This window comes from Typopeltis vanoorti, chromosome 3, assembly GCF_054136105.1.
Source record: "Typopeltis vanoorti isolate ZY-2024b chromosome 3, IOZ_Tvanoo_1.0, whole genome shotgun sequence".
In the NCBI taxonomy this organism is placed as follows: domain Eukaryota; kingdom Metazoa; phylum Arthropoda; class Arachnida; order Uropygi; family Thelyphonidae; genus Typopeltis; species Typopeltis vanoorti.
Window position 1 is genome coordinate 97,098,623 of NC_143551.1, and position 25,620 is coordinate 97,124,242.

General features: G+C 35.1%; 1 protein-coding gene across 1 annotated transcript in view; it reads left to right on the forward strand.

Annotated features, from left to right (window-relative positions):
• Window positions 1-25,620, forward strand: part of LOC150108407 (reelin-like) — a 920,570-nt gene that overhangs the window by 366,132 nt on the left and 528,818 nt on the right. The window contains exons 21-23 of the mRNA XM_090390755.1: window positions 6,502-6,671; window positions 9,829-9,966; window positions 19,957-20,143. Coding sequence (XP_090246881.1) covers window positions 6,502-6,671; window positions 9,829-9,966; window positions 19,957-20,143 — 495 coding nt within the window. The remainder of the gene's footprint in view (window positions 1-6,501; window positions 6,672-9,828; window positions 9,967-19,956; window positions 20,144-25,620) is intronic.

Below are 25,620 nucleotides of genomic sequence, written 5' to 3' on the forward strand. Positions count from 1 at the left end.
TGTGTGCTTGCAGGTCTCCTTTCTCCTTAAATTAACTCCACAGTTGTTTCTTTTTTTTTAGCTCAAGTTTAATGGTGTTATTCATCCATTTAACCCCTACGTCATTTGCTATTCGGATTCTAGATATACAGTCAGCCATTACCTCCTACAAACGCTCCTTAACCACCTCCCATGCACTATCAACATCCAGTCCTTGCAGTTTTACATGCCATGCCACTGAACCAAGCAATCTCCTAAGCTTGTCATACTTACCAGCATGGTAATTCCACGTGTACCCTGTCTTAATCGAAAATTTCACACATTTAGCCACCTCCCAAGTCAAGACCTTATGATTACTCTCACCAATTGGTGGCAGTGTGGTCATATTCATTACGGTCAAATTCTCAGATAGTTATCCCTTAATAGCTGCATAAAATCCAGTTCCTTCCTCACATGTGTCCCTCCTCCTTCCAATCAATGTTACCATAGTCGAAATCCCCCATAATAATTACCTCCATTCATTGTGTCTATTTGGTTATGCATACTATCTCCACCATCTATTCCATCACCTGGTCTATAGCAGCAACCAACTGTATATTTTGTTCTGCTAGTCACAATCTCACACCAAATAGCCTCAAATGTGCTCTTTTCTCTATCCTGCAGTTCGACTTCTATTCTCCTTGGCTGCAGTTCATCAGCTATCATCAATAACACTCCTCCCCCCATTTTATTCTCTCTGTCCCTCCTGAACACACTATACCCTTCACATTCTATCCCACTAGCTATATCAGCTTCTGTCAGCCATGTTTCACTAATGCCAATAACCTGTAGCCAGGAAGAGCCAACCAAGGCCAAGAATTCTTCCTTCTTGTTCCTAATACTCCTGGCATTGGTATACATGAAATGCAGAAGCCGTTAGTCCCACCCCTATGTTGATGCCTTATACTAACTATCCCAATCTGATTTGTTGTCCTTCATACCAGCTTGGGCATATTATACACATTCTTACCCTCAACTGCCTCCCTGATGTCTGCATATCCACTCCCCGCCCTCCCATTAATAACTCTAGTTTTCCTGATTCTGCACATCCACATTCACTTCATTCAGCAACACTTTTTCCAGTCTTCGCACACCACATCCATTCAGATGCAAACCATCCATCTTGTATAAATCCTTTTTCCCATCAAACTCGCTCTGCACGTCCACAAACTCCATAATGTGGACATAAAGTCATTTGCGATTATGGCCCTCCTTCTCAACTCTTCTCTATCATGCCACAGCAACAGACTCACTATCTTAACTCTCTCACTCTTTTCTTTTGCTACCTCTAGTAATTCCTTCAAGTCCTTTCTCATAACAATTTTTTTCTCCTTTTAAATCACAAACAAGAGGATTATTCCACAAACCTCTCAATCTTAAACAATATGTCAAGCAAACAACTTCCTGCAGAACAGGCAGATTTTAGAAAAGGATGTGGAACCAGAGATCAAATTTCTTGAGTGTTGAAAAGACTCAAGAAATACTTCAGGACTGGGGTAAGGTGGTACAACACCAGGGCACTCCTTGCAAAGGTGGAGCAAGCTACCAACACTCCTATCTCAGTATCTCCTATAATGCAAAACTCATCTCCTTGCAGATATGTCTAATGTTTTGCATTAAGGGAAGGGCCACTACCCAGACTAGTTTCAACCTTTATTGGGGTCTCTTCAGTGAGAGCCAGCCCCAAGTGGAGATACCAGGCAGAAGCATTAGCAGGTCATCTCTACCTATAGGAGTTGCCAAATGGTGTGCCACCCTTTTTTAATAAATTACTCTGGATTTAGAGAAAGATGTTGAAAGTTTATTTTTCACTTGGTTAGAGTATAATAAAATTAGTTTAATCCTTTATCCAAGTGTGAGCAAACAAAGTTTGTGCCTGAAAGTATCTTCAGGACTGGGGTAAGGTGGTACAATATCAGGGCAACTCGTTGCAAAGGTGGAGCAAGATACCAACACTCCTATCTCAGTATCTCCTATAATGCAAAACACATCTCTTGCAGATATGTCTAATGTTTTGCATTAAGGTTGGTACAACACCAGTTGCCCTGGTGTTGTACCACCTTACCCCAGTCCTGAAGATACTTTCAGGCGCAAACTTTGTTTGCTCACACTTGGATAAAGGATTAAACTAATTTTATTATACTCTAACCAAGTGAAAAATAAACTTTAGACATGATAGTTGTTTCTCAATTGGTGACAAAAAGATAAATAATCTTAGGTATGCTGATGATATGCTAATTGCCAGCGGCAATGGAGAACTGGAGTCCCTCATTGAAAGAGTTGAATTGGAAAGCCTGAAATATGGTTTAAGAATTAATCATGATAAAACAACATATATGGCCATAGATGAAAAATGACAATTTCGCCCACAACATTGACTTCAAGAAGGTGGATGAATTCATTTATCTTGAAGCTCTAATAAGCACCAAGAGATGTCAACCAGACATTAAAAGAAAAATTACCATGGTGAGGTCAGCAATGGTGCAATTGCAGAAAATATGGAAAGACAGAAACATTTCTATCACCACTAAATCAAGACTGGTCAGTAGCTTGGTGTTTTCAATTTTCATTTATGTTGCTGGATCTTGGAACACTCAGCAAGAAAGATATGTACAAGATAGACAGCTTTGAGATGTAGTGCTGGAAAATGATTTTGAGAGTCTCCTTCTTGGATGGACAAGAGGTCTAAATGGAAAGAATAATAACTCAACTAAAAATTAAGAGGTGGTTTGTGGCATTGTAAATGAAACACTTCTCAAGTATTTTGCTCACATTTCACAACGTGAAAATGACAACCTGGAAAAACTTGTTATCCAGGGTAAAATGGAAGGACAAAGAAAAAGAGAATGCCTAATACCAAGATGGTTGGATCAGATTAAAAAGATCACCAGACTTACTTTGGAGTTGGCCACTGCAACAAAAGACAGAAAAAAATGGAGAGGCATTGTGGCTGGGGGTCACAAATCCTCAGACATGAGGCGACCGAGCAAGAAGATACTGAGAATGAACTGTATATTTCAAAACATTCATATAACTGTAAAGTAGACATACCTTTGACATCCTTCCTTCCTTCCATAAAAAAATGTATATTATCATACATTCCGTAGCATAATTGGAAGAATGACGGTGCATTGCACCCTTCGATTGGAATAGGCCTAAGTTCAGTTCTCGTCGTGACGAGAGGAATCTTTATGTGGACTTTTTCAATCGAAGGTGAGTTAGCCGATCTCATACGGAAGTAGCAGGGTTTTTTTCTCCCAAAAACTCGGGTTTTTCATCCTGCACACAGACAAATCAGCCCTTCAGAACACACGCAATTTACAGATAAAAAATACTAGTTGTGGTGATGGGCAGTGGATGGTGTTGATGGGGATGTTTGGTAGTAGAGGTTTGGTGTAGTCGTGGAGACAGTTGTATAGTGGGTGGCCTCCCACGATGAGTCTTCAGCCTCCTTGGAAGTGTCACGAATAATAATAATAATAATAATTCATATATCCAATAAAGATGTGCTTTTGCATTATGGGATCCAAAGAGCACTCAAGAAATAAGAAAAGTCTTATTAACTGTATTATTGTTGATAGGAATATCTTCACTGGTTCACGATATATTCCTTGTATCGTATATAGGGAAATTGAAATAAACAGTGATGAGCATTTTGTTTCAAGCAGGATAAAAATTAATAACTATATTGAAGAGAAGAATAGGTATAAACTTTTAAAAGGTTTCAGTCAATTAGCTTTCAGAGATGAGCTGTAGACTTATATAAGGTGTCCGAAAAAGAACTCCAGGATTGTCGATGAAATTTATATTAAGATATTTTGAAGCAGAAATGTATGAAGCATATATAGACCTGGCTGTAGACCTAAAAATGAACTGCTGTGTTTGTTTACAAATGCCAGAAGTATCAGAAATAAGGGGGATGAAAGAGTTTCATTGACTGAGTTTATTCGCCCCTGCATATGACATTTGTCCCTCAGAAATTCTATTCTCTCACTGCTACATGCTGTTTCCTCTTCTCTGTTTATACTGCTGTAGTCAGTGCCAGCTCTTCTAGGCTTAGGCACAAGAGGCATCGGCCTAGTGGCACAATGGCTTGGGGGGGGGGGGGGTAACATAGTAAAAAAAAGTAATAGTATTAGTTGAAGTAATAGTACAAAAAGTTGCCATTTTCTTTGCAATAACTATAAATTGCTTTTAACAATAAAGAATTTTATGATGCCTGTCTTGTCTTACAATGCATTCATAAAACTGGCCTAAGGGCACCACATACCCAGCATTGGCTGTAGTTAAAATCTTTCATAGTGATCACTCACTTTGCACTTGCCAAACTCTACTGCTTAAACATCTCCTGCACTTTACACCCTCTGTATTCTCTGGCTTATAGCAATATCCCACTAAATATTATGTCCTACCCTCTTCCACCTCATACCATATGATTTTAAAACTATTAGTGCCATTTCACCCCATAATCCTCCACTCTGAGAGGTCACTTATAAGTGATACTCCACCACTGCATTTGCCCTTCCTATTCTGAGAAACTATGCTATACCCTGCTACTTCTACTCCTGTCAGTATACTATCATCTGCTAACCATCATTTCACTGATTTCAGTATTCTTTGAACAGGTTTATGCTGTCAATGCTACCAATTCATCTTCTTTCTTTCTGATATTCCTGTTATTTATATAAAGAAACAGAAGAGCGAGTCAGTTTGACATCAAGAAAAGGCAAGGAATTATCCGTTTCTATGTAGATGGTGTCTTCATTATTTGGAGCCATGGACATGAATCCCTTATGGTTTTCCTCGAACATCTGAATAGCCGACATCAAAGTATTAAGTTTACTGCCAAGCTTGAAATGGATAATTCCTTGCCTTTTCGTGTTGTCAAACTGACTCGCTCTTCTGGTAAACTCAAAATATCGATATAAAGAAAGCCCACACATACCAACATACAACAGATATCTGCATAGTCAGTCCCATCATTTCCCTCCTCATAAGCTTGGAATAATTTCCACCTTGGGACATAAAGACTGTTCTCTTTTTGATGACCCAAATGAACTTCTTACAGAAATAAACCATCTGAAAACTTCTTTCGAAGTTAATGGATATTCCAAGAGAATCATTGAAAAATTCCTTCTTAATCCTCCTAGACATCACTCAGAAAAAAACTAATAGATTCAAAGGCAATATATCTATTCCTTACTTCAGTACAGTTTCACATAAATTAGCAAAAGTTTTAAGAAAATACAATATCAGAACCTTGTTCACTCCACTTCCAAAGATCCGTATCTTAATAAGCCACCCAAAACCTTGTCATCATCAACTCAAATACCCTGGTGTATATAAAATATTGCGTGATTTGTGATATTCCTTATTTTGGGCAGACAGACAAATCTGTCGAATTGCGTATGGAAGAACACATGAGGGACATTACTTACAAGAGACAGCGAGCCAGTGCATTATCAAGTCATATCCTTTTCTCGGCTAATCCTAATGATGAAAACCAAAGTCACAAAGTCTGCTGGGAAAAATCTACTAACATCTTCCGTTGCAGTGACGAAATAGAGAGAAAAAATTGTGGAATCTAGAGAAATCATCTTCAATCCTGTTCATCTAAATAACAACTTAAACTACAACCTCCCAGTTAGTCATTCAGCTGTAATCATGTACTGGTGTTCACGTGATGCTGCAAGCACGCACTCTCCCAACAATGCAACAAACGAAAGAACAGCTTTAAATACAACTACAACAACATTTTCATGCTAATTATGTATAGAGACTCTCTATGTTGTTCATAGTCTTTTAACCTTCAGTGTTTAGTGTTTTTTCTTGTTTCTTTCTTTTATAATGTCACCTGATGAAGGCTATTACAGGCCGAAACTAGTAGTGTTTTTATATTAAAACCTTTTTACTTAAATCTCGGTTCTAGTCATTCAATTCTTCATAAAAATATGTATGTTAACCAAGTTAATGATCATTCTTTCATATATATATATATATATATATATATATATATATATATATATATATTTCTATATATTCTTCTATATTTGTGCCTTAATAAACTATGACGATGAACAAATTTATATCTTTATGCTTGTTAAGTTTCATGTGTGTGTGTAATTTCTTACATTTGCAGTGGCCATTTAATGCCCTTGCATCTGAGATCCTGAGAATGCCATTCATAAACAGTGACTTTCTTAGATCCACTAAAATAACTTATATATTGAAGTAATACTATGCAGACATTTTTTTAATACAAAAATGGTAACTTTTGGTTTACACTGAAGATTTTCTGAGACGTGATGCTTCAACCATTTTGAATTTATTTGGTAATGACTCTAAACTACTATACATTAGAACTAGTATTTAAAGTGCCATATTACAAGTAAATATTATTATTATTATTATTATCATAAAATAAGTTTGTATTCTAATTTAAGAAAATAAATGTAGCATTATAATTATTGAATTTTAATATAGGTCCATCTTGAATACTCAATTAATCATGGAATGAGCTGGAAACCTGTGTATAAGCCATGTCTACCTGCTAGTGGAGGTTGTAATGGTGTCTACACTCAAGGAACAGTTTATGATGCTTCAGAATATAAAAAATGGAAAAGAGTCACCATTAGTTTACCCTCTGCTACCTGGTAAGAAATATGTTTTGTGTTACTCTTAAGATTGTCCTGTATGTGGCAGTGCTAGATTTAATATGACATCAACTATGATGTAAAAAATATTATGAGAGGGCCTAAAGATCACTGAATTCTTAATATAATGAACCATAATGCTAACTACTAACTTTTTATAATACAGTGACAACTGAGTTGGATATAAGGAATTGCTACATGATGATACTGCTAGATTTTGCAAAAGCATTTGACAGGATACATGGAAGAACTGGGTTACACAAATTGCAACAATTGGGGATGGATAGGAAATTGATGATATGGATAAAAGGGTGGCATATAGACAGATACCAAAACATAGCATATAGAGGCGCAGAATCTAGAATTAAGGCAGGTGACTAGTGGTTTGCCGCAGTATGATGTGCTTGAACCACCACTGTTTGATTTGTACATAAATTATATAGAAAATAATTTGAAGGAAGATATTCAGTTGTTGCTGGTGATGCAGTTAGGTAGGGTAATAGTTAATCAAAGTGATGTAGATGTATAATCAAAGTAATGTTTAAATCATCTTGCATTGATGTTGCGTCATTGCAGAATGATTTAAATAGGCTCACAATATGAGCAAAACATAATGAATGTCAATTTAATATGAAAAAGTGTAAAGATATGCATTTTAGGATGCAAAGGTTATAAGCAGTGTACCACATTGAGGGAACTGTACTCCAGGAAATTGATGAAGCTAGGGATAGAGAGTTGAAGTTTAGAGAACATATTGCTAAAGTAACCAGGGTAGTTCACAGGATTATTTGTTATTGAAAAACACACTAACATGCAGAGATAAGTAGTTATCAGGCTTCTTTATAAAGCCCTGGTATGACCACATCTGAACTACTGTGCTCAGGTCTGGTCACCTGGATTTATTGGGATGAGGAAGTGGCAGAGATGATCTAGAGGCAAGAGACAAGTGATGATCTAGAGGCAAGATGGTGAGTGGTCTGTGAAATGCTCCCTGTGAAGATAGATTAAGGGCTTGTGGATTGCAAAAGTTAGTTGATAAGAGAAGGAGGGGGGGATATGGTAGAAACATTTAAGTTACTTGAAGGCTTTTATAGGATTGATGCAAAAGGAAGGTTAGCAAGGGTGTGAAGACTAGGTTTTTCTCTTGGAGAGTGGCGAATGAATAGAATTTGTTGCCCGAGTCGATTATGAGTGCTTTGTCTATTAATGGTATCAAGAGGAGAGGTATGGTAGATATTATCTTGGAATCCTCCCATGATCTCTTAAGCCTCCATGGAGGTGCCCATGCAATAATAATAATAATAATAATAATAATAATCGTCTATAAGTCAACATCTCAATGAAGTTACTACCTGAGAACACCAATATTATATCATAAAATATATAAAATATATCTTGGAGTTTCTCTCTTGATGAATGCAAGAAGAAACTCTATTTATTTAGAGTTTTATTTAGAACATCTAGAAAAAGTCCTCTTCTCATCTATTTTCCCCCAACCATCCTTTTGGGTAAGATATATAGATGACATCTTTACTGTATGGCTGCATAACAAAGACTCCTTACTTTCTTTTTTAAACAGTATCAATTCCTTACATCATCATATAAAGTTTACTATGGAAATGGAAGAAAACAACCAGTTATCTTTTTTAGATGTTCTCCTCATCCGGTCACCTTCAAATACTCTGACAACTACAGTTTACAGGAAACCAATGTTCACAGGTCGTTATATTCTTAAAGAATCAGCCCATCATCCTTGTCAAAAAACAGGAATCATAAAATGTCTAATCAGAAGAGCCAAAACTAATTGTTCTACTTCTAATTTTCTACAGAAAGAACTTTCTACTATCCAACAACACATGAAACTCAATGGCTTTTCCGAAAAGAGTACTCACATCTTCTCGATTCTTATAATCCACCACAAAACAACAAAGATTCAATACGTCGAGTTCCAATTCCATACATCTCCGGGATTTCAGAACCTATCGCAAGAATTCTGAAGAAATATGAGTTAACAGCTACATATTCACCTATTAACAAATTATCTTCCCATTTTCCTTCTCCTAAAGACAAACGCTCAACTATGTCTCTTCCTGGAGTTTATCAAATTCCCCGCAACTGTGATCTCTCCTATTTTGGACAAACTGGACGTTCTCTTGAAAAAAGAATCCAAGAACATCAATCCTCCATTCATCACAACAAACCTGAAAAATCTCGATTGGCTCAGCATGGGATTGAAACTAACCACAACATCCTTTGGTCAAAAACTCGCCTCTTGCATAGATCCCATTATAAATTTGAACGTTTATTCAAAGAAAGCGTAGAGGCCTTACTCCATCGTCCTAACCTGAATCAGAATGACTGTATATCTATATCAAAAATCTGGGAAAGTCTAATCAGGATAACTCATTAATTCATATTAATTTTATGTTATTTAATATTATTAATTAATATCTTTATTTCATTCATGTCTCTGCTTAAAAATATTCCCTTTAATACTTTGTGATATAACATCATGTGGCTTGTTCTATTTTTAAATGATCTATTGTTAGTATTCCACTTTGTATTTTTTTTTTTTTTTAAACTGTTCTTGTAGTGCCACTGAAGATGGTCTGCTATTTCCAGACCAAAATATTTGATTAATTAAATATCTTTCTTGTGTTTACGTGCTTATATTATTTATAAAAGGCTACTTCCTAATAAAATGACTTTACAAAGAAAGTTCCAAGGCATTTCTTCATACTCATGTTTAACAAAAAGTGATCATAATTCAATATCATGAATTTGGTAAAGTCTTGTACTAAGTAATATTTAGAATGCCAATCTGCCATATGTTACCTGTATTACTGTGTAAATGTTACATCATTTACTGATACATTAATTTATTCTATTAATCATGTTCTGTATTTGTTCCATCTTTCGAACTAGTTGTCAATGTAAAATAAAAATAGTCATAAAATCTGACCAAAATGTTTATATAATAAATAATATTCTCACATGAGTAAATTCTTCTCACTTTGATTATACTTGGATCTTCATCTTGTTATTTTCCTTATCATGGAAATTGTAGTTTAAAGAATATTTTTAAAATTATGTATTACAAAAGATTTGTGTTCAAATATCTCTCAAGTAATTGTAAATGTCTGATTTCTTTTATTAGGTCAAGTTCAACAAGGTTCAGATTTCATCAGTCAGATTTTGAGACAGGCGATACATGGGCAGTAGATAATTTATATATTGGTCCACAGTGTCCAGATTTATGTAGTGGACATGGGAAATGTGCTGAGGGAGTCTGTCTGTAAGTATACTTGTATATTATTGTTATTCTGCATCTCTTATTTATTTCAGTCTAAGAATTCTTCATAAATTTTTCTCTGTTTATCTCCACTTTTTTTTTTGTTCCCTTCATTTCATCAGGAGCTCTCTAATTGTGTGCAGTGCCTTTTTTTTTTTTTATTCTTTCTCTTTTTAAATGTGTGGAGATATGGAGGTGATTGTGCCACTATACAAGCCTTTGATTACACCCTGTGTATATTGTTGGGTGCAGATTCGATCACCTGGTTTTGGGAGTTTCTGGCAGGAGATCTGCATATGACTGGAGCAGTGTTGAGACCCTGGAATACTAGTTATGATGATAAGTTAAAAGGACATGGATTGCAGCATCTGGTGAAGGCAGGGAGAAAGTTTTTAGGATCAATATGTTTGGGATGGTAACAAGATTTTACAGAATAGGTACAGAGGAGACTGTACATGGAGTAAGAGTAGAGGATAGAAAGAACATGGATAATATCCCTAAGAAGGTGTAGAATGGGAGGGAGGTGAGAGGAGATTTATTTACATAGAAAGTGTAAATGAAAACAAAGAGGAATTGAATAGGTTGGTGCTTTGGGTAGATGAATAAGGATGGAATAAGATGAATATCCATAGATTAGACTATAACTCAAGGCCTTGGGCTTATCATCCATTGTGTTTGGATGGAAACATTTTTTTAACTTCCCCTTTTCACTTCTTTCAGACATGTCTTGAGGCATGACCTTTGTTAAACAAATATGTCATAGCTACCACTAAATTACCAGAATATTGTCTTAAAATACCCAGTGATATGTCATTGAGACCCTCTGTCTTATAACATCAAGTGTACTTAATTTCTCATATATCCCTTCCCCTTTATTTACTACAAGTTCCTCTTATACAGTCAATCTCCATGTGATGTTACACTTATTAAGGTGAAATGCCTTGATGATTTCTTCATTAAATACTTCAACTTTATGTTCTATTCACTCAACCATTTTCCTGATTGGCCTGGCTCACTAACTGCTCATACTGCACTTTACCTTACCTTACCAAACTAAGCAACGTTTTCAGCTTGTCCTTTATACGCCTTATACAGGGTGGCCCATAAGTCACAAAGAGGTTTAAAATGTGAATAACGTTTTTTTATTAATTTTTTTCATTTTTTTTAGGTATTCGAAGAATATTTGGGAAATTAATCACAGAAAAGTGCACAATCTGACAACAAACCAAAAGCATGGAATTTTATTGAACTCCTAAGGCACACTTTTGGCAAGCAAATACAACACAGAATAATAAGAAAATAATTAAATTTTATTAACTTATTAGCTGATATTTTGCTGGTATTATATCCAGCATCTTGAGCACAAGAATAGTTTGTCACAGTACATAAAACAGCAATTTGGTATAACAGTGGGACCAGTTTAAAAATGTTGTAATGGAAAACACAAGAAACTGAAGTTCTAGTTGGCACCATCTATGTTGGAAAACGAGAGAAAACAAATTATAAATAGATTTTTAGCAAAATCTGTCTCCCAGATTTTTGATAAATTTATACAGCCATACTTGTTGAGGTTTGGAGTATTTTTTAAAGTTACTATTAATTCCAAAAACAATCTCTCTGACTTATATGACTTCTGTGTGGCACTTATTTTTTTCCATTTGATCCTGTATGAAGAGGTATCCAAAACATAGTCTCCTAGACCCGACTTGCCATAACAATAGTGCCAAATGTATTTTTATGTTCACCAAGGCAAACCAATTCAACAGTTCCTCCTGTCTGTCCATAGTAGACCAGGTCACAAGAACAGGGCACTTCATAAACTCTTGGATGTGATAAAGAAGAGAGTTTGTCCTTAGGTGAACTGATAATGGTTGCCAATTTGACATATGGTTTAAATATGCTGCTTAGCTGATATTTATCAAACACTCTACATATCTTTTCAGATGGGGGCCTTGAATATATTGGATGGTAACAGTTTTGCTATAGTCTTGTGTGATAGGCAATGACGGAGATTTCTGGGGAGCATTTAGTATTTTTTATATCTTATGGGGATTATAGCCATTGACTAAGAAAGTGTGACACAAGTGAGTGAGTTCAGTGGTAAGAGCATTGTCATTGGAACAGATAGCTCTAGTTCTGTGAGCTAGTGTTTTAGGATACGATACTGTTGAGCTGGATGATGGTGTGAATGTTTGTACAAATCTTCCTGTATGTGTAGATTTTCTGTAAACAGAAAAAGATAATGAACCATCAGGAAGCCTTGTGATTAATGTATCTAGAAAGGGCAGACAGTCTTTACCTTCCTGTTCCATTGTGAAGTGGATTTCAGGGTATTGGCTATTTAAATGCACTAAAAATGTATCCAATATGTCCCAGGGCTATGTGGCCAAATAGCAAATACATCATCAACATAGCATAGCGAAACCACTGGTTTGAGAGTGGCTGTATTCATAGCTAGGTTTCCAAGTGTTCTATGTAGAATTGGCTAAAGGGGGAGCCCATTGCTGTCCCTTCTAGTTGTTTGAATATCTTCCATTTCCATGCAAATAACTTGTGTGTGTACTGTAAATTTAAATAATTCAAATATATCTGGGGGGAGGGAGAATGCAACTTTAGCAAATCAAGGGTTTCAATTAATGGTACATTAATAAATAGTGAAGTAATATCAAAACTAATCATTACATCTAAACTTTTTAAGATATGGTTTTCTAATATACTTTTTAGGCAAACAGAATTTTTAACAAAGTAAGAAGAATTATTTGTGAGATGGGTTAGTAATTTAGCTAAATGTCTATCAAATTTATATGTGGGATTGTTTATGCAATCCAAAATCGGGTGTATTGGTGTACCTTGTTTGAGAATTTTAGGTGCTCCATATATTCTGGGTGTTTTAACATGAGTTTGTTAACTGTTTCTTTTGCCAAAGAAGTGACTTTCTTCAATAACTTGTGAACTTTATTCTTTTGAGGATTAGTAGGATCATGATCTATAATTTGGTATGTAAACCGATCTCGTAAAAGTATGTGCCTTTTTCTTTCATATTTAGCTGAATTCATCACCACAGTTATATTACTTTTATCTGCTTTAGTTTAGCTCTTTTAAAGCACCTTTCTTTTCTTTTCTTTTTCTGTATGTGTAGATTTTTTTTTTTTTTGGCATATTGTTTTCAGATGGTTTTGATTGTTTTTTCAAGTCTACTGCAGATGCTAAAAATAGTCTTTCAAGTTTGTATTTTCTCTGAGAGAGCATGGTAGTCTGATTCTGTGGAAGGTATCCAAGGCATGGTCGTCTAGACCTGATTGACCATAGTTGTGGTGGCAGATGTATTTTTTCTGTTGTTCTAGGCAGATGTTAGCAGATCTCCCAGTCTAATCTGAATAAATATGATTGCATTAAACTTTCCAAAATTTGGAAAACTTTAATTCTTAGGCCTCTCACCCAGCATCTAACACTAGCCAATAGTACCCATAGAGAGTACTCTTTATAGAACTGTAGTCTTCATTTATTCTACCTTATTTCTTCCACTTATTGTTTCTTGTGTGTTTTTTTTTTTTTTTGTCATTACAATTTTAACATTGTATTCCTGATGTCTTTTTGACTGAGAAAAAGTATAGAAATCTATTAAACTCATTTAATTATTTCTCTTTGTGCTGTCAATTATTTTATTAAAGTGTAATGTGAATGCAAACCACTATACCTTAGCCTAAATACTCATTTACCAATTCAAGATTCTTGACCTTCGTGTACCTCCTTGCATACTGCTAAGATAGTTGTCTCTCAAAAATCAAACAAATTCATTTTCCTTGCTGCACTATTACATCTCGTCATTCCAATCTATGCTACCATAATTAAAATCCCCTATAATAATCTCTTATTTGTTTACCAATCTGCCTATATATTTCTTTGTCACTACCCTCTGCATTCCCTGGGCTCTAGACACATCCATCTACACAGTATATTCCTTAAACCCACTCTCATTATGACCTGTACCTTCTCCCAGTTTCCCTGTTATCCTTGCTGAAAACATCACCCCCCTCCATCTCTAATCCTATCATGATATCATTGTTATATCAATGTTTCTATGTGATTTATGCTTAATTAGTTGTTTACTTAAATCTATCCTTTCTTACCTAAAAACCTTATACAATCAAAATCCTACCGGCTGCTCTATTGTTATATATTTACCTTTCGTTATTTATTCTTTCTTCTCTTACTTTAATCTTTTTGTTATATCTAGGATTGTTTCCTCTTCGGATACTGGCGAATTTATATTTTGCTGTGCCAGCCGGTATCCTATAGTAGAAAAGATCCTTACTCAGGGAGACAATACTAGATTCTTAGCTTTCTTACACAATATCTTATTTAAACTGCCGTATAGATTCAGATTATTGCAGTCGTGACCTAAATCTATTATTATATTCACTCTCTAAATCCTTCCCGCCAAAATAGGTTCTATTTTTTTAAGTGGTAATTTGGAATCATAATCAGGCGTGACTCAGGTTCAGGTAAATATGACATGTTTATTGGAATATCTTAAACACAATACAAAATTAATACACTCAATTCTGCTCAATGCTAAATAAAACTCGAACTAAGAGATTATCACATTCTAAACTAATTAAATCTTATAAGACATGCTAAACACAGTAACTGCACATTGGGATATAGATAGCAAATGATATGAAGTTAAGCTAAATTCCTTTCAGTAGTATTACTCGTAAGAGAAAACTAACAAACATTCTAATGTCACTGAGATGCTAAATTCTACTATTCTTATTGCATTAAATTAATCCTATCACATACAAAATTTACAAAAGATCTCTTCCAAATAATTCTTCTTAATCTCAAAGGAGGTTAACTTTCTAAATAGAGACTGTCCACAGAGTTCTTTAGAATGCACTTCTTAATTTCATATTCGTAAACAATCTTCTCTCTTCTAATGAACTTTCACACAAAATAGAGTAATTGCACCTTACCGAGCCTTTTCCGTGTCATTCAGTACCACGTGTATGTCTGGATACTTCTCATCTATTGGCTGTCCATACACCAATGTAGGGGTTACGCTATCTTCATCCTTCTGCCGAAAACGGACTCAAATCTTTGCGTTTCAGGAACAGCTCGATGGGACTTTTCAGTGACGGCTTGATTCTGCTAGGACTGGAATTTTTACCTTCATTTTTGCATAGAATCCTACTTCATTTTAAGAACACTCGCTGTCCAACATCTTATCACAGACTTCAACCCCCCCCCTTACGCAAAACTGCTCACTAACTTCCGAACCACCAAAACAGGAAAACGTTACGACCAGAGAGAGAGAGCGTCCCGATACGGGCTCAACCCCTTATATTCTTCTATAGAGCGCCCTCTTTTCTCAGTCCCCTTTTTGCACACGGCCCTTATCTTTTCACCCCTTTGTGTTCATCCTTCGCTTTTACGACGCCGCTGTTATACTTGGATTCACAGAATACATGGCAACGTAGTTTTCCGAGTAAGCTATAGCCGCTAGCGTTACGCTGTACACGTGTAGCTTTATGCCTTCCAGGAATTATTACTTAGCAACTTTTTTTAGATGACTCACAGTAAATTTTACGTAGCTTAAGTGAGGCTTAAATTTAAATCAGATTATCTCTCTTTTTAGACATACTTAAAAATGAAATCTTAATATAATCACATCAGCTTAAATATAAGGCACTTGAAATAAAGAAATTTCACTTTTAATTACAGCTGATGTGCAGGTATTTCTCTTTGTCAGCAAGTTTTATATGTTAGATTCCAAATGAATGATTTCTTTCCAAGATTCCTTCATTTAGGATCTAACACATCATTCTCATTCAACCATGTTTCCCTTACAACAACAAATTTCTGTAGATAAAACAATGTAACAGTTTTATCTGCCTTATTTCTAATATTACTGGCATTCATAAACAAGCATGGTAGCTTCTGTTGGCTCCTTTTTTCAAATTTCACTGACCAAGCTAGAAGAGAAGCAAAACTTTTTACTGTATGCAGTGACATGAAACATATCATTCATCTCCCTACCTGAATTCCTGATAATTCTCTTCGCTCATCCAACACTCTAGATCTTTACTTAATTAGTTCTCCTTCCAGGTACTCTGTTCAAGTGACTACTCCTCTTGGCAATTCAGACCACAATCTTATACAAGTTTCGTCTCTGATGAAATAGCCATTCACAACCTTGTATGCTTTGGTATTACAACAATGTGTGACTTTTACTTATCTTTTCCATGATCAGACTGCTGTTTTTTTCTGATCCAGATACCTATTGTGATCTTGTTACATAAATAATCCATATTGGAATGGAAACTTTCATTCTTCATTCTGTTCAAATTCCCCAATCTATATCTAAACCATGGTTCTCCAAAAAAGTGTGCTAGGGTTGTGGCTGTCCAGGAAAAGCAAACAGCCTTTCACAAGTGGCTTGAGACCAAAACAACATTTCATTTATTGCCCACAGAGTTGCTTGCACCCATTAAAAGGGCAAAGTCTAAATTCAACAAAAATAAATTTAGAAAACTCGCTACTTGTGCAACCAGCAGTCATGTCATCTGGTCCTGTCCAAAGCTGTTGCATGCAACTTTTGTCCATCTGTGTTTCCTCCTCTATCTCACCCTAATGGCAGTATTGTAACATTACCTAAAGACAAGGCTTCATTCTTCTCTTCCAACTCCTACATAGATGACTATGGCAAATTACCTCCTTCCTTGCATGCCTGCTGTGACCTTCTGCCAGAAAGACATAAGAAGAATCTTGAATAACTTAGATACTACAAAGGCAGTTGGTCCTGATAGAATTCCACCCATTGTACTCAAGAGATGTGCTCCTAAAAGATCTAGAGGCTGATCCACTCTTCAGCATGGAAAAGAGCTCATATACAAAGAGCTCATATCCTTAAGGAAATAAATGTTTACCATCAACCTATTGCTCTTACATCAATTTGTCTAAAGCATAGATTGCCAAACTTTTTCGGGCCACCGCCCACTTTGCAAGACATAAATTTTGTAAGCCCCCCCCCATTATAACAGTTTGAATAAAACCATATTTCAAATACTCAATACTGTACTGTCGACATTTCTTCTTATATTCAGATATAATGAAGTAATAAAATTTGCAAAAATATTCGCAAAATAAAAGATTTAATTTACACTTTGTATGACTCCACTTATCTATCACACTTTCGACTGATGATTGTTGGCAAAGCACACAAAAAATAATGAAACTTATTCCTAAACCACTGGTATTTATGAAATCTAGCCCGAATCGACTTGCATGCATTGACTTGTTTGCGATACCATCGTACTCTTGCTTTGAACATGTCACTGCAAGCACCTATATTCCTGTCAAAACATGCTGAATTGAGTGAATTACCTATGTAATAGTTGACCGACATACTACTAGTTAAGACTTGTCTGCTGCATGGATGGACTAAAGCCTGTATGGCACAATCAATTTTTACAATAGCAAAAAAAATGAATAAATTTTTTAAGTATATAAAAAATAGAAGTTAAAATATCCTGTATGACACGTTCAATTTTTTATTTTGCATTCAAGCGCATTTTGTTCATCCGACCACGACATTGTCCGAATAATTATAAATAATAATTAATAAATAAAATAATTACACAAGATATAAACAACAAACCTACAAAACATAACCACAGAAAACAGTATAATAAATTTCGAATAATATTTGCTTTGTGTTTTCCCTCTAGTTAGCAATATAAGTTAGTACTAACTAAAATTTACGATTTTATTTCTTTCTTGCCATTATTATTTTTACTCGTAATATTAAATTTATATAAAATTGGGTTTATTTTTGTATAAATCAATTAGAAAAGTGGTTTTATATATTTTATATATATTTTGAAATGAAATATAACGAATATATATTTGCTACTGTAAACATAACCTATTATACACACATATATACATGCTCTATTTTCTCATTGACATAGAAAATTGACATCTATTTCTATATCTGACATGGTAAATTTTCAAATGATTAAATAATTGAAATAGAAAATTGATAAAAAAAAATTGATCATGTAAGAACGGGCATAAGATGAATTAAAATTCAATACTTAAATTTTAAAATGATTATCTAATCGCAAAATCACGAAAATAATTAATTTTTAAATATATATTATTAATTTCTTCTATAAAGAGCCACTGACCCCTAGACCGCCCGAATGCCCCCAAATGCTTCTGATCCCACTATAGCCTCCCTGGAAGGCTTCAGCGCCCACTGGGTGGGGGAGGGGGGATGGTACCACTCACTTTGGGAACCTATGGTCTAAAGTAATGGAGAAGATTATCCAGTATGGATTTTGCCACTCCATATCCACAGGAGATCTCCTGGTCTACATCACTCACATTTGGACTCATTCCATGGAAAGATTTGGAGAAACTTGTTCTGCTGCTCTTGACATCTCCAAGGCTTTTGATAGGGTCTGGCAATGTTGGCTTCTCAATAAGTTACCACTTTGGTCTGCCTTCGTCCTTGTGTAAATGGATCACCAGTTTTCTCTCAGATCAATTCCTACATGTAATGGTGGATGATGTTCTCTCTTCAGACTTTCCTGTCAATACCCATGTCCCTCAGGGCTCTGTCATTTCACCCATCATCTTCCTGATTTATGTAAATCACCTACTCTCAATTATTGCAAACCCTATTCATGGTTTTACCAATGATAGCACACTCCCCTCTTCCTACTTATGTGACAGTGCTCAATCATCTCATGCTTCAAGATCTGTGTTAATAAGTGCTCTGAACACTGTTCTTCACCGTATCATTGATTGGGGGTGAAAGCAACCTAGTCAACTTCAGTGTTTCCAAAACGCAGTTTTGTTTGTTTTCCCTTAATAAAAAGATCTCAGATCTTCTTTGCTTAATTTTGATAATTCTTAGTTCAACAGTCAACACCAAATCTCTCTTCTTGAACTGACTCTTACTCCAAACCTTTCCTGGAACAATCATATCACTTCTATAGCGTTAACAGCTTCCAAAAACTTGGCATCCTTTTTTTTGGTAAAGACAGTACTTCACTGCCAAACATTTACTTATTCTGTACAAATCCCAAATCTGACCAACATTGGAATACTGCTCTCATGTATGGGGTGGTGCACCTAAGACCAACCTAAAAATTCTTAATGCTGTTCAGAAAAGGGCAGTCTGGTTGATAAATGACACTTCTCTTACAGACTCTTTTCAGTCACCATCCATAGAAGATCAATTTCTGCATTGTGTCTCTTCTACAGATATTTCCGTAGCCATTGTTCAGCAGAACTAGCATTCATTATGCCTCATATTTCTGCCAAATCTATAAGAACTCATACTTACTAATACTGCTCGGCATCCGTATACAATTGAACTGCATGCTCACCGAACCTACTACTCTTAGTCATCTTTCATTCCTTTGGCCTCAGTTCTGTGGAGCAGTCTCCTTCATGAAGAATTTCCAAAGGACTACAGTCTTCAACAATTCAAGAAGAATATCAACCAATTACTGTAGTCTTGATTTTGCCTTCACATGGTATATATTTGCTATAAGCTCTTCTACCTTTCATAAATGTGTGGGATAAATATATATATATATATATATATATAAACAAAAACTTAGTTTTGAACCTATAACTGATATATAACCAATATTTTGAATCTATGCTTGTCTTAGTATCTCCCATAATGGGAGATACTAAGACAAGTGATGAGAGCTTAGTCCACCTTTACCATGAGTTGCCTCAGTCCTGAAGATACTTCAGGTGCAAACTTTGTTTACTTACACTTGGATAAAGGATTAAACTAAATTTATTATAGTCTAACCAAGTGAAAAAAAAACTTCCAATATAATTTCTTGTTCATGTGCATGTGGCTAGTTTGTAGTAATATGTCTACCATATTAGCAAATTTTAAATTACTTGGATTAAAGTTTTTATTTAAAAATGAGTTTTAAAATTAAATATCCTTGTTTTTAGTTGTGATAAGAATTTCTATGAAAAAAATTGCCTACCAAAAGACAAGCTTAGAAAAAGTGTAAAGAAGCAATTTGAATCAATCGATGAGCTGGTAAAGGAAGGGTTTGATGTTAGTGGTGGAGTAGTAATAAATGGCAATGAAGGGTGTGGCATTATTACTTCTGGAGCTTCTATATATTTTTATCAAGTAAGTTTTAATATAATTGTAACCATTGCAAGTTAATATCAGATAAATAAGATTACACCACCCATGGGCTTATTTTAAATGCTTTCCTTTGCATTTGATAAGATTTGTAAGACATTAAATTTACTATAAAAAGTTATGTTTCATCTGAAGTAACAAAAAAAACATTTTACATTATACATATATTGTTAAATGCTAACACAAGACTGATTACATATAATTCAAACATGTCCATCTTTTATTTACTACACTATATAATAATCTATATGCCTGTTGAAATTCCAGTTACACAGTTAAACACCAATTTGAGGTTATAAACCTAGATCTATGGTGATGGGGAAAATAGTTGGAAGCATACTTGTGATTATTATTTACTGCATACTTCACTAAATCTGAGCTGTTCACACAATGGCACTTGTTGTATATATATATATGTATAGTATACACACGTTTATATATATAAATATATATATACATATATATATATATTTTTTTTAAAGAATAAATATTTAATGACTTAAACCGAGATAAAATATTAAGTTTTTTTATATGTATCATTTTCATTAAAACTTCATATTTTATCTCGGTTTAAGTCATTAAATATTTATTCTTTAAAATGTACCATTACAACCGAGTAGAAGCTCAGGAATATGCACACGCACACACACACACACACACACAGGGTGTTTCAAATTAAAGTACTATTTGGAGATCGTATTTAGAGCAATATGCAGAGAGAACCAGTAGATGAAATACCCTCAAATTGGTGGGTACCCTAATCACATCATAGCAAAGATATATTGATATTAAAAAGAAAAAAAATTGTTGAAAAAATTACTGATGGGAGAAATGATTCAGAGCCAACAACAACAAATAAAGTTATTTGATGATTTTATTTCATTCATTTCATAAAATAATGTGATACAAAAAACATATCATATAGAGCTGACATGCTGTCACATCACTTGCCTTGGTATCTCATAATGCAAAGCACATATCCTAGTCAGACCCAGAGGTGATACTAAGGTTCCCACTGAAGAGACCTCAATAAAGGTCAAAACCGGTCTGGGTAATGACCCTTCCCATAATGCCTAACATTATACAAAGCACATATACCCATAAGTATATGTGCTTTGCATTATGGGATACTAAGGCAAGTGATGTGAAGTCATTAGTTTCTATATATGTGTTGCCCTGGTCCTGATTATATTTCAGGCATAAACTTTGTTTGCTTACACTTGGATAAAGGATTAAACCAAGTATGTAATTTCTTGGTATCTTTAATTTATAGTATAACCAAGTGGAAAAACTTCCAAACCTAATACACTCTTAATCTTCTTCTTTGACAACAACCAATTAATCTCACTATAGCAGGATGAATGGCATGAAGAGGACTTAGTTGAAACTGGATAGAGAAAGAGTATGTTGATATTCTTGCCGCTAGGGGTGATATTCTTACTACTAAACATCACCACGTGTAGCACCCTGTGCTACACGTGGTGATGTTTGGTGCCAAAAGATAAGCTTTTTTCAAAAATTATTTAGTGATAATTCACTCATTCTTTTACATTGCTATATGTATAAGTGTTTGTTTTGCTTACTTCGACGGTAGTCTACTTAATTATTATTATTATTACGTGACAACTCCAGGGAGTACAAAGACTTACCGAGGGAGGGCACCTACTCTACAGCTCTCTGTCTCCACCACTAAACCCACCAACTAGAAAGAACTGCAACTACACCAACACCATATACTATCCCCCCCCCCACTAGTATTTTCACAGACAATCACAAACATCCACGCCCATGGCAGGATTCAAACTCACAGCCTTTTTACTGGAGAGCAGATACAATAACCACTCGACCAACCAAGCCAGTTAATTATATGGTTTTTCATACATCATTTATTGTTGTTTTAACATATGTTGTATTATTCATCATGGCACTATATAAAACAATGGTGGTTAATTTCAATGTGCATGATTTGTTTGCTGCAGGATATATGAAATGTTTTCACTTCATAAAACCAGAGATTTATGGAAGGAGAATGAAACTGGAGAGTGGGTTTATCGTAAGTGTTTCAAGAATGAATACCAGAATTATGAAGAGAATAAGAAAAATGATAGCAGTGAGTTGAAAGACAAAATGTGTGAAAATAATACAATTCAGAAGGTTGATGTTACAAGCAGTATGAGCAACTGCAAGAATGAAATGGCAGAAAATAAAAAAATGACCCAATGGTAAGAGAAATGATATGCTTGAGAGATAAGATGCATGAGGAGGGTGCAATGAAATCATGTTTTCCTGGTTCCAAGATTAAGGATGTTAGTGATGCTGTGAGTATACAGAGAGTGAAAGAAGTGTTTATATTGGCTGGTGCAAATAATTTAGCAGGCGGATAAGTGTGGTATGTGAGAAGATATTAAGCAGTTGCTAGTACATGCAAAAAATGAAGAGTGAGAAAGTAAAAGCTGCAAGTCCATTGCCACAACATGATATGGGCAAGCTGAAACAAAGAAATATGATCACAAATGAGTCAGTCTGCTGATTGGATGGAAGGAAGGATTTATATAAGGTTATATGGCTTTCATTTAAATTGATTTGGGATCAGGAGTCTTGAGAAAGTGTTGCTTGGTGAGAGTTCAGAATGTTTTTTGGGGGGGCGGGGATTTGGAGGGGAAGAAATGAAGGGCACATTGCAGTTCATGCATTCTATTGCCAGAAGTATTGGAAATAAGGGTGAGGAGTTTTGACATTGGTTAGCTCAACTTAGCCAGAAGTTATAGGCATTAGTGAGACTTGGTTAATCGAGGATAATATAGTCATAGGAATAGAATGCAAAAGATATAGTACGTTCAAAGAGAGGATAGAGTAAGTTATGAAGAGTGGAGCAGGACAAGTTCTCACACCTAGTTCTAACACCCTTGCTAACTACACTCTCGCTCAGATGGCCCCTAGTTCTTCCACCACCAGACCTTTTCTGAAAAATTTCCTCTGAATTAATCTTGTAAAAAAACCCCTCAGTAATTTGAATATCTCAATCATATCACACCTTTTCCGCCTACCAACCAATTTCTGTAACCCACAGGTCTTCAACCTGTTCTCGTAAGGTTCATTCCATAGACCAGCTATCATCTTGATCACTCGCCTCTGGATCCTCTTTCTCTCCTCCCCATCAAGAAGAAACCCTGGCGCCCAGATCTGGGCATCAGGGTTTCTTGTCAAATAACTTTTCAAATAACTTTATAATGTCTTGTGAGAAGATGGCAGCAAGGAATTCTAAAGTCTCTTTTAGAGGATTATAAATATAAATTATAAAGTTACTTGATTTCATAATGTACTCTGGATATTTCTTATGTCAGAACAAATTTTACAACCAAGTGGAAGGAACAGCCATGGGAAGTCCACTCTCTCCTGCTCTAGCCAGCTTTTATTTGGAACATCTAGAAGAAGTCCTGTTCCCATCTATATTCCCTCAACCATTCTTTTGGGACGACATCTTTGCTGTATGGCCTCATAACAGAGACTCCTTACCTTCCTTTTTAAGCATTATCAATTCCCTACATCCTTGTATAAAGTTTACCATGGAGATTAAAAAAACAACGAGTTATCATTTTTAGACATCCTCCTCATTCGTTCACCTTCAGGTATTCTTACAACAACAGTTTACAGAAAACCAACTTTCACAGGACGTTATATTCTCAAAGAATCTGCCCATCATCCTTGTCAAAAAACAGGAATCATAAAATGTTTAATCCCACGAGCCAAAACTAATTGTTCTACTTCTCATTTATTACAGAAAGAACTTTAGACTATCAAACATCACATGAAACTAAATGGCTTCTCCAAAAAGAGTACACAACATCTTTTCAATTCTTACAATCCAATACAAAACAGCAAAGATTCAGTACGTCGAGCTCCAATTCCTTACATTTCCGGGATTTCAGAACCAATTTCAAGAATTCTGAAGAAATATGATTTAACAACCACTTATACACCTATTAACAAATTATCTACCCATTTTCCTTCTTCTGAAGATAAACGCTCAACTACGTCTCTATCTGGTGTGTATCAAGTTCCGTGTAACTGTAATCTTTCCTACTTTGTACAAACTGGACTAGAAAAAAGAATTCAAAGAGCATCAATCATCCATTCAACACAACAAACCCCGAGAAATCTGGATTAGTTCAGCACAGAATAGAAACAATTCACAACATCCTTTGGTCCAAGACTCGCCTCCTACACCGATGTCGCTATAAATTTGAACATTTATTTAAAGAAAGTGTGGAAGCCTTACTTCAACTCCTAACTTGAATCATAATGACTGTATATCTGTATCAAAAATTTGGGAAAATTTAATCAGGATTACACATTCATTTCTTTTTTTTAATTTCCTATATTAGTCTAATGTTAAGATTATTACATGAATTTCTGAATTAATATCTTTAATTTAATCATGACTCTGATAAAAAAAAAAATGTTTACTATTTTAATACTTAGCGATATGACATCACGCGGCTCGTTCTATTTGTGAATGATCAATTGTTCGTATTCCACCTTTTTTTAAACCTATTCCTATGTAGCCACTGAAGATAGTCTATAATATTCAGACTGAAATATTTGATAAAATAAATAATATTCTTGTGTAAACATGTATATATTTTATAATCCTAATGTCACAAGTATCTTTAAAGAATCAATGTTACCATAGTTGAAATTCCCCATAATTACCTGTCCTTCATTGATTGAGTCTATTTGCCTATGCATACTGTTTCCATCAGTATGCATAGGCATACCATCTATTCCATTGCCTGGTCTATAGCAGCATCCAACTGCATATTTTGTTCTGCTAGCCTCTGATTAATATGGAAGAGGTTTTTCATAGAATGGTAGGAGTTGGGGGAATATAAAAGGTTATCCCTGAAATCTGTATTGGGGGGGGGGAATGAAAAGAAGGTTTTCTTGCATACAGAGTGAGGAATGACTGGGATGCATTGGCTGTGGTGACTGCAGAGAATGTGAATATATTCTGATATTCTGATGAACTCTGATAGAGGGGCCTTCCACAATGAAAGTTTGATTTCATGAAGGTCTGAAGATAATAATAATCGTAATAAATTAAACATTTTTATTGTACAAGCAACATATTTAGACACATCTGCTACGTATATCACAGTAAAAATAGTTATGGAATACTGAAGTGCACTGATTTTCTATATACAAATGCCAGGAGTTTCAGGGATGAAGGAAATGATTTTTGCAACATTGAAGACTCAATCTGTATGAAGATTACTGTCAGGAAAGCTTGTAAAATGTTTTTTCACTTGGTTATAAAGTATATTATACTTCACAAGAAATTATTATTATTATGATTATATAACACCTCCAGGGAGTCCAAAGACTCATCGAGGGTACCTACTCTACAACTCTTCATCTCCACCACTCCACCAACCTCAATTACCTTCATCATCTACACCAAT